General features: G+C 49.2%; 1 protein-coding gene across 1 annotated transcript; it reads left to right on the top strand.

Annotated features, from left to right (window-relative positions):
* The first annotated feature begins 3,142 nt into the window (after nucleotides 1–3,142).
* BHLHE22 (basic helix-loop-helix family member e22) lies at nucleotides 3,143–6,493 on the top strand. The gene has a single exon (XM_003797232.3). The coding sequence runs from the start codon at nucleotides 3,694–3,696 to the stop codon at nucleotides 4,789–4,791; it is 1,098 nt and encodes a 365-aa protein (XP_003797280.1). The 5' UTR covers nucleotides 3,143–3,693; the 3' UTR covers nucleotides 4,792–6,493.
* Nucleotides 6,494–10,058: the final 3,565 nt, after the last annotated feature.

Consider the following 10,058-nt stretch of genomic DNA (forward strand, 5'->3'; position numbering starts at 1 on the left):
CACTCTGTTAAGAATGTTCTCATTTCTGATGCGTTGGTCTCGCTGAATCAATCAGCCCAGAACCAAAGGTGCCCGGCCAGGTGTCAGCGGACAGCGCTCACTGCCGGCTGGGCCTGCGGCGTGGCACGGGATCCACCACCCTGCTCGGGCAGAAGAGACAGTCGCCTTCCTCTCCAGTCTCCCAACCGCTTTGACGACTCACAGTGACCCTCTCTGAAACTGCAGAGTCAGAGATTTCCCTCCGGAAGGGGCTTCATTCTAAGAGGGTATCTGTGAGTCAGGAGATTTCGCCATGACCTGAATTCCCACCCTTCCCCCTGTGCAAACCGAAAGCGCTCTGGTGGCTTGCTCTTCGCCACTTTTCTAACGTGCAGTTACACCACGAGCCCGGGCCCTTTCCCAGCTTCTTTGTGAAACAAAGTTCGAGCCCACAAGATTTCCCGAGCTCCTGCGGCCAGGGGGCACTATGTGAGCGACTGACGTCACCCTTCCGCGGGCTCGAAACCAGGCGGCGGGATGCCACACAAATGGGGACAGGGAGCAGTGGCCGTGACTTAGGGCTGGCGACGATTAAACCAAGTAACGAGACACCGGGCAGATGTGTTTTCATTGCCCTGTAAGATAAATGCAGTGTTAAGTGCCTGACAACTTCCCAGAAGCAATCAGCAAAAGTTTACGAGTGCATAAACCTCAAAGACCATTCCCCGACGGTTGTTACAAGGCCCATATTTAGAGCTTCCATAAATTCTCCGGCCGTTTCCCAAAGTTTGTAGTACCTGTTAAGCAGCCACAACCTCCGAGGAGACTGGGGGGATTTTCTTGACTCTTAAAACAAAGACGCTTTTGGTTCTTACTAGATAAAATTGTGCAAAAGTTTGTTCCGCAAGTTTGGGTGATGGGGAAGAGGAGAGAGGAGGCCCTGGGTCGGGGAGGTGGGGTCAGGGAGGGGTCGTGAGGTGGCTTCGGGTGCTTGTTATCTGATGAAGGGGGAGAAAGACCTAGGTCCTCGAGGGTCCCAGGTCTAGCTGGACAGACTGTGCCTTTGCCTTCCTCGATGTCCCATATCGCCCCTGATCTGCCCTCCTGGCCCTTCCGGTCGCAGTCCTGCTTGGAGCCCACAGTTTAGCTGCACTCCCAGGCACGCCCACTTCCCGGTGGGCAGTAATCCAGGAGCCGGGAGGAAAGTGCTAGCCCACAAAAAAGAAAAAAAAGAAAAAGAAAACTTGGCGGGGGCACTACGACTTCCAAGGATGGGTCCCTATCCTGCCTAGAGCCACAACCTCGGACCTCGCTTCTCTCAGTAGGTGGCTTGAGGACTTTGATAGAGGGTGTCAGGCTTACTCACTGCACCTGTGTTTAAAGAGAACTTTTGTTTATGACCCCAGTGAAAACAAAGCTGTTAATTAGAAAACAGTAACACTGCACGTTTTAGCTTCCTAAAGGGAGAGGTCAACAGCCGTGAGCGCCAAGGGAGGGAGGGCGAAAGGGGAACGGTAAGCACGGGGCCGCCCTGCACGTACCACAAGCGTTGGGGTCCCTGGCGAGACCAGTGGGCTGGCCCAGCCTTCAGAACCCCCGATCTGGGTCTCAAGTTAGAGAGCCACCCGTAGCCCGCCTGTTTCTTCTCAATCTTTGGGTTCCAGTGTCTGGAGGCACATAGGTAACCAGGGACTGCAGGTAGTACTTCTGTCCCCTGTAGACTGGATCTCAATTATTTTGGAGAGATACCGCTGGGCCCCTTTTCATACTTTGCAGGGGAAAATGCAGATATTTCTGTGTCGCCTTCACCCTTCCTTTATAAAACAAGGAGCCCAACTGTTCTGATATTACCATTCAAAAACAGGTTCTGTGGAGAACCTCATTTGTGAATCTATTACAGAGATTAATAGATTATTTCTCCTTTTTCAACTAATTCTCAGTGGGGAAATTTAACCATATGGTAAGGAGAGAATTAGAATTTCATCACATTAGAGTAAAATGTAATGAAAAGAGCCCAACACCTGGGGCCAACTCTGAACGCCACAATTAAAAGGTTTTTAATGAAACCAGAGAAACCAAAAATTGCATAGTCTTCAGCAGTTCTGCCACATTTGAAAAAATTATTGGAGGTGTTGCAAATATTGTTTTTACTTATGTCATAAGGATGAAAACCAGCTGCTAAATACCATTTGTACCCAGAGACCGAACTCGGGAGCCAGAGGACCGCCTGTACTATTTCCCATCCGAAGAGAAGCACTTGTTTTCACAGTTCTACAACCAGGGCAGATCCAGATGTCCCTAAATAGCTTCTGGTTAAATAAATATGCACAAACACCCCGCTTTGGTTGTTCCAGAGGCTTAGACTCCTGGTGAAGTTGACTCTTAAATGGATTTTAATCTTCAGTAAAGTTTGAGAAACCAGTTTCAATCCTGTTTAAGAGATCCTTTGCTTCACAATCTCCATAATTGTAATAGGTATTTGGGGACCACTGCAATAGCACTCCTCTATCCCACCTTTATTTTTTTTAATCAAATGAGCCCCGTAATCAGCTGGTTTTTCTTTCTTTCTTTCTTTCTTCTTTTTTCCATACAAGTAGGAAATGGGCAGTGGGGAGTGTGAGGAAATAAACCAGAGTGTTCACGGGGGACGACAGCTTTGCTCTCTTGCTGAAAACCTAGAGTGAATTTTGGGCAAGCCATGCTGGGACACCACCGTCCTCTGGAAAGTCCCATCACTAAATCTAGACTGGAGTCATCTTATGAAGAGGGTGTATAATTCTCGCCGGGAAGGGTAATTTAGCACAAACTGAGACAGCAGTGGTGAGGGAAGGGCGGTGGGGGTGGGGAGCGGTGGGTGGGGGCGTCTGCTTTCCACGGGACTCCCAGGCTTAACCACCAATCTACAATTTGCTGAAGGAGCAAAGAACATCCTAGGCTCTAAGTAGGGCTTTTAGTGTGCTCATTGATGAGTGAAAGTCGCCACACATGTCAAGCTAAAGGCAGTTGTTGGGTTACTAACAGGACCCAGCGCCTTGCAAACATATGCGCTAAGCTGTGTATACAGATGGCAGGCAGAATAATGGAGCAGGCGCCTTTTATAAAGCTCTAGCTGCTGCCTGTCTTCAGACCTGGGAAATGAAACTATTCAGACTCGCGGCCAGATAGCGCCTGCGATTGTTTGTTACCGTTTTAATCCTATTAATTAAAACGTTAACCTGATTGGGTAGAAAGCGCTGTCCCAACAGGCGAGTCTTCTTCATAATAACCTACTCAGAGATAATGATGTAAAAGACTCCCCCGTCTGTGGCGGCGGCTGGTTGATGGGTCCGGAAATCTCTTGAAGGTGAATCCAAGCAAGATAAACGGTGCGGAGAGGAGGCGCGGGGCTGGGCTCAGAGCGGCAGCAGCGGCGGCGGCGGCTCCACTCCCTGCGCGCCCACCCTCCCACCATGCGGGGCCGCGGCCCATGGTGAGCTCCAGCAGCCAGCACCATCGGCTGGAGACGAAGAAGAAGAAGAAGAGGAGGCGGCGAGCGCGGGGGAAGGCGAAAAAGAAAAAGAAAGAAGGGAAGAAGGCTGCCGGCAGCACCGGGACCGACGCGCACCCCAGCTCCGAAGCCGGGCTCGCGCGGGTCTGCGGGGCCGCCTGACTCCCGAACCGAGGCGGCGGCGGCGGCGGGCGCGGCGGGCCCGGGCTGCGCGCCGGCGCCGGACCATGGAGCGCGGGCTGCACCTCGGCGCAGCGGCCGCGGGCGAAGACGACCTCTTCCTGCACAAGAGCCTGAGCGCCTCCACCGCCAAGCGCTTGGAGGCGGCTTTCCGCTCCACGCCCCCGGGCATGGACCTGTCCCTGGCGCCGCCGCCAAGAGAACGCCCCGCGTCCTCCTCCTCGTCGCCCCTGGGCTGCTTTGAGCCGGCTGACCCCGAAGGGGCAGGGCTGCTGCTGCCGCCGCCTGGGGGAGGCGGCGGCAGCACTGGAAGTGGCGGCGGCGGCGGCGGGGTGAGTGTCCCCGGGATGCTCGTGGGCTCAGCCGGCGTTGGGGGTGACCCCAGTCTGAGCAGCCTGCCGGCTGGGGCCGCCCTGTGCCTCAAATACGGCGAAAACGCGAGCCGGGGCTCGGTGGCCGAGAGCAGCGGCGGCGAGCAGAGCCCCGACGACGACAGCGACGGTCGCTGCGAGCTGGTGCTGCGGGCCGGAGTAGCCGACCCACGGGCCTCCCCGGGCGCGGGAAGCGGCGGCGCTAAGGCAGCCGAGGGCTGCTCCAACGCCCACCTCCACGGCGGCGCCAGCGTACCCCCGGGGGGCCCGGGCGGCGGCGGGGGCAGCAGCAGCGGCGGTGGCGGCAGTGGCGGCGGCGGCAGCAGCAGCAAGAAATCCAAAGAGCAAAAGGCGCTGCGGCTCAACATCAACGCCCGAGAGCGCCGGCGGATGCACGACCTGAACGACGCGCTGGACGAGCTGCGCGCGGTGATCCCCTACGCGCACAGCCCCTCGGTGCGGAAGCTCTCCAAGATCGCCACGCTGCTGCTCGCCAAGAACTACATCCTCATGCAGGCGCAGGCCCTGGAGGAAATGCGGCGCCTCGTCGCCTACCTCAACCAAGGCCAGGCCATCTCGGCCGCCTCCCTGCCCAGCTCCGCGGCCGCGGCTGCGGCGGCCGCTGCCCTGCACCCGGCGCTAGGCGCCTACGAGCAGGCGGCCGGCTACCCGTTCAGCGCCGGGCTGCCCCCGGCCGCCTCCTGCCCGGAGAAGTGCGCCCTGTTCAACAGCGTCTCCTCCAGCCTCTGCAAACAGTGCACGGAGAAGCCTTAAACACACCCCCGAAAACACAAGACCGACCCAACAGCTAGAGGAAAGGGAAAGGCTGCTCCCCACCCCCCTTATTTTGGCCCTCTCGTAGTTGTGAAACACTTGCAGAGCAAACAAAGCAGAGGCAAGAACTGAGAAGTGTCAGAGACGAACAGGACTTTAGCTTTGACATCCCCAGAATCTCGGTCTTTGGGGTGGGGAGGGGGGGAGGAGGGCGGTGGAGGTGGGATAGAGTATAAGGATGTCTTTTTTTCTCATAAAAGTGGCAACTTTGGTGGCAGCCTAGACCACAGGAAGTGGAGTCTTCCTTCAAGGTGAAAATTAAGTTGAGAAGTAGTGCTTGGTTAATAGGCGTGGAGAGTATTGAATGGCAAAATACTAATCCTACTAATAATTGGAATTTGGCTAACGCTGAGGGGGAGATGAGTCTGGGGTTGGGTGGCATGTGAAATGGGATTCTCATTCAGACAAATCAGAAGGGGCACTTGAATATAAATTTTGATTCTGAGCCAGGAGAAAAACTTGAAATGCAGACTTAAGTGGGGGACAAAAACCACAGAGAGAGAGAGACACACGTTGCTATGAAAGACTTGTATTTTTTATCGTCTCTGAACTTTAATCCTGTGAAAATGCTCAAAGTTTTGGCGAGAGTGATATAAAAAACTGACTGTGGCTGAAAGAATTGCATTTAAAAATATTTATGTGCACCTTGTTCCTTTCTACTCTGCAATGATGTATTAACAATTCATGCTATTTATTTGTTATTCTTCAATGACCCTTCCACATAACAGTATTTATCATGTGTTAAGGTCATGGGTCTTATGTGCAAATTTTTTTTAATGCCTCTAAAATTCTGTTTTATAGATTTAACTTATACTGTGTGCCAAGTGTTTAAAGGTTTATTTGCCAACAAGTATGAAGAGAAATATTGATGTATCTGAGCTGCTTAGGTTTATGAAAGGTCACCTGGATATTTTCAGTTGCATCATCCCTGTATTTAAATTGAGCTTTAATAAATTGCTTCAGTCCAAAAATTACAGGAAAGGTGTATTCTTAATTGATGAATGAATTGATCTCTTTTTCGAAAGGGGACTCCTTTGCATTCCAAAAGGGAAAAACATCACAGCAATAGATCTTATAAGTAAGAACGTGCTAAACAAATATTTTTCCAGGCTGTGCTGTGCATTTTTAAAAGGTCTAATTTAATTGCTTTTAATATATGTGTACATATATAAGTTATTTTAACTGTGGAGAATTATTTAAGTTAAATAAGACTGTTTTGATTTGCCTATGGTGTGAAATCCTTTGTTATTTTTCTAAGAAAATAAAATTTAAAAAGTAATAAAATAAAACTAAGGAAGAGCAAAAAGCTGTTTACCCAAAGTGAGCTTTCAGTTTTAGTTTGCATGGCTGGTTGCCTGCTTTTCTGTCCTATGAAAATCAAGAAAACCTTTTTTAAAAAATGGAGTCCTGCTATTTTCCATTCCTTGCAGATTATACAAGTTCAGTTTGTCAGGTTGGATGGAGAGTTGGGAGCTGTGATGGATCAGTTGGCGGGTTTTGGATGTGTAAAGAATGATATATATATATATATACATATATATATTAAATAGGTCAATCAGACTATGACAGCTATGTATGACCATTTGTATGTGTATCTATGTCAGAAAGAATCTTTATTAAAATATTTTGATCAAACATTTTATTATGCTGTGCTTTGTGGAAGGAGCAATCACCTCTCTTCTGTGTTACTCTTTGCTTGGAAGGTAACCAAAAAGAAAAGAGTTTCAGAGAAGGTGGACTAAAGTTTTGTCAGGAATATGCAATTCAAAGTGGCCCTAGTTTACTTATTTCATTGCTAAAAGGAAGATGGCTGGGCCAGGTCACAAGAGAGATGAAAGAGGCCAGTGGTAAGACCCAGCAGAGGGCCTGAGATCCTGGCTGATGGTAAACTTGGAAGGCCTTGCTTTCCCTGGATTTCTTTTCCCACTTGTGAGGTGTTGTTAACCATGCCAGGTCCATCAAAAAGGGTAAAATTTCTTAAAGAGTTTTAATCAAAATTTCTATTTCCAAATCCTTGAAGGCCAAGGAGAAAGAGATGAGTTTGAATTTCTTGGAGCATGGATTTTATTGTGGCTTTCTACATTTTTGGTGACAAAAAAACCCAACTAGGTGAAACTATGTAAGTGTAAACAATGCCCGTGGAGGTTTTCAGAACTTAGTAGTATTGCTTCATAATGGGACTTTTAGGGATTATGCTTAGATTGGTTTGGGTATTGATTATATCACAGAGTGACTGTATTGGTTTGTATTTGGACTTTTATGTTGCCTTCAAATATTTGATGTGTGATTTTTACCATGGTGGAGTTGTAGAGATGTGGTAGTGGTGGTGGTGATGGTTGTGATGGTGAAGAAGTTAGGTGTCTCCTCTGTGTACCCAGTGTGCTACATGCACATTCATCTGTACAGCCTCAGCTCATAAAGATATCCCTAAATGCCATCAAACTTGGTGGGGGGTGAGGGAGGATATTTTCTACTCCACTTGCCATCAAAAAAGATTAATCAGAACTTGTAACTTTTCAGAAAACATAACAGCAAAGGGCCTTGAAGCTGGAGCCCTCCCAGGCTGGGAGTCCAGGGTAAAGGGAGGGAAGAGACCAGGGCAGCCCCCAGGCAGGAGGAGACCCGTCTCTCAGCATTTACTAGACAAAGCCTGGGTGCGTCTAATTATGATTATTAAAACAATTTCCATGACGATGTCTAATATTATGTTAATTTGAAAACAACTGTGTATGAAAACTGTCGACTATAATACCTAAATTCATTTAATGAAACACATCGTTAAGGCAATTAAACCTCCTGGATGTGATTAAGAAACATAATTACGACACTGTTCTACGCCATAATTGGGTGTCTTTAATCAAGGAGTAAAGTGATCAGCAACACAGCCATTAGTTTGTATTGTTCTGGCCCTGCTGTCCATCATTCTGATTAGGAATTAACCACAACCACTACCAGTAGGATTTTTTTTTCCCTTTTGCATATTAACATTGTAAAGGACACATTTCCTGCAAGATTTACTGCTTAATATTTCTCATTATTAAGAAGGCCTTCTTGAAATACTTCTCTGCAACCTCTGTACTGTTCAACTGTTACTAAAAATTGCACAGAATAACAAATCTTGAACTTAAGGGGAAAAGAGAAAGAAATACTCCCTTCTCACTCTTTAATCACTCAGCTTCCAGTCTTAGTCCTGCAAGAGACTTGAAATGGATGGGATGGGGATGGGAGGATGTTAAGAAATGGAAATGTCAGGTGAATAGATATAATTGTTAGAAGTATTAGGGTTAATGATATTTATTTTCATTTTGATCATTTCAGACAGATCAACTTTCTTTCCAAGCCTAGGAGCTGGCTCAGGTATGGTTCTAGGAATAATGTGGGACATCTGGAGGAAAAAAAAAAAAAAAACAAGGAGAGACAGTTTATGTAATTTCCTTAGGTGATCCTTCCTGCCCTAACTGCAACATCCGTGATGTTTTCTTTCAGCAGCAGCAGCTTCAAGAGAAGAGACCTGGGCAGCCCCCAGGCAGGAGGAGACTTTCTCTCGGCCGGCCTGTAGGTACAACTCTTCCCATACTGATAAACCCCGGGGGCCATTTTCTTCTGAGGTTTGAGTTCTGAATTTCAGCCTAGTCTGGAGAGTAGGCCCACACACCATAGGGCCCCAGAAGTCTATCTGGCGTGGAGCGCCCACATCGGGATTGGATGACAGAGCATCAGGGAATCAGTGTAGTTGCACCAGAGCACCCAGCCTGGCCCCTAAAACAGGGGTACGTGGCAGGAGATCTTGGCGACACTAAGCCTTGCCTCCCAGTCCAGCACGGCTTGGGACGCTTCTGCAAGGCTCATCCAGTGTGTCCTGTCTCCTCCCAGTGCGCTTCTAAGCTAAGAGTGGGCGGATGAGGCACAGCGAAGACTCAGAGTCCCATTTGCCTTTTAATTCCCACCTAAGTTCCATCGCCCAGCTTAACACTGTGCCCACAGAAGCGTCAGGTTTATGCCTCCTACCACAGGACCTGCAAATGATCATCTTTGAAGAGCTCTCTAGTCACCCCTCCTTCTCCTTCGCCCGTGGTGTGTGTGTGTGTGTGCGCGCGCGCGCGCGCGCGCGTGAGTGTGCTCGTATGTGTGCGTGTGCGCGCGCGCCTCCACTCTCCGCAGCTGGGCAACCCCTCCGAGACCCTGTGCGATGCTTCAATTCTTCTCCTTCCTGTCGCACCCACCACCTATCCTTGCAGCTAACAGTCCACTAGGGAGGCGGAAGCTCAAGGAATTCCCTTCTCCAATCTTTCTCCGTCTGGGACGCCGGAACCGAACCTTTCTACCCGCCTCAGACCCGCAATTGCTCCAGCACGAGTGGCATTGATTTTTCCAATGTAATGACTTCTGAAAGATATAATCATGTGTTAAATTGAATCCTCCGTTTAACTGTTAATGGTGTGCTCTGGGCACATTTACGTATTAGATGCTATGGTAACTAATTACCACTGGAAAAAAAGGATAATACACTTCCTAGACTTTGAAAAATAATGATGAGAGTTCACTTCTCGGCTCACGGCACACTGTGGCGGCGCTGCCAGGACCAGCGAGCGAGCGGGTGGAACCCCGAGGTGCGCCCTTGGGACGCGGGAGGTCATGCGTCCTGGTCAGGCGTCGTCAAACCTGTACTGAAAATGTGATTCCTCCCGATGGAAAAGTAAAAGGGGGAAGGGGGCAACGATGGTGCCTCTAGACAAAATTAGACTGCAAACCTTGAGAAACATAAATACGGTTTTTAAAAACTTAAAATTCAGGTTAGACTAAACTTAGCCACGTGCCAAGCCCCTTTACATCATTCACTTTTTTGGTGGTTCTGGTAAAGTAAATGAGCCAGTTTCCTGCGCGCTCTGCGTTGGCATTTCTAACTTGAGTGTCACTGTATTCGTCAAGCCAATAAGCTGCAGATTGATTTAAACTCGGCCTCTAAAATCAAACTTCAGGCATCATAGATGGAAAGAAGGAAACAGGAGGAAAAACCAGGAGCTGGTAACTTCAGTTTAAGGGTGGAGACAACTCTTAGAGAGTCTTTTTCTCTGGCCAGATGTCTGGCTCTTCTGATCCAGGGGTACGTTCACTAGCACCAGGGTTTTGCAGTTGGGATAACCAGCAACCTGGTCAGCCCGGCCTGGGAAAGTGTTGTCGCTGGGGACCAGAGGCAGGAAGGGACA

Source organism: Otolemur garnettii, unplaced genomic scaffold, assembly GCF_000181295.1.
Source record: "Otolemur garnettii isolate 467f Iridium unplaced genomic scaffold, OtoGar3 scaffold00113, whole genome shotgun sequence".
Taxonomy (NCBI): domain Eukaryota; kingdom Metazoa; phylum Chordata; class Mammalia; order Primates; family Galagidae; genus Otolemur; species Otolemur garnettii.

Bases quoted from the DNA above. Each gene is read 5' to 3' on its own strand.
- BHLHE22 (XM_003797232.3), top strand. From the start codon at position 3,694: ATGGAGCGCGGGCTGCACCTCGGCGCAGCGGCCGCGGGCGAAGACGAC.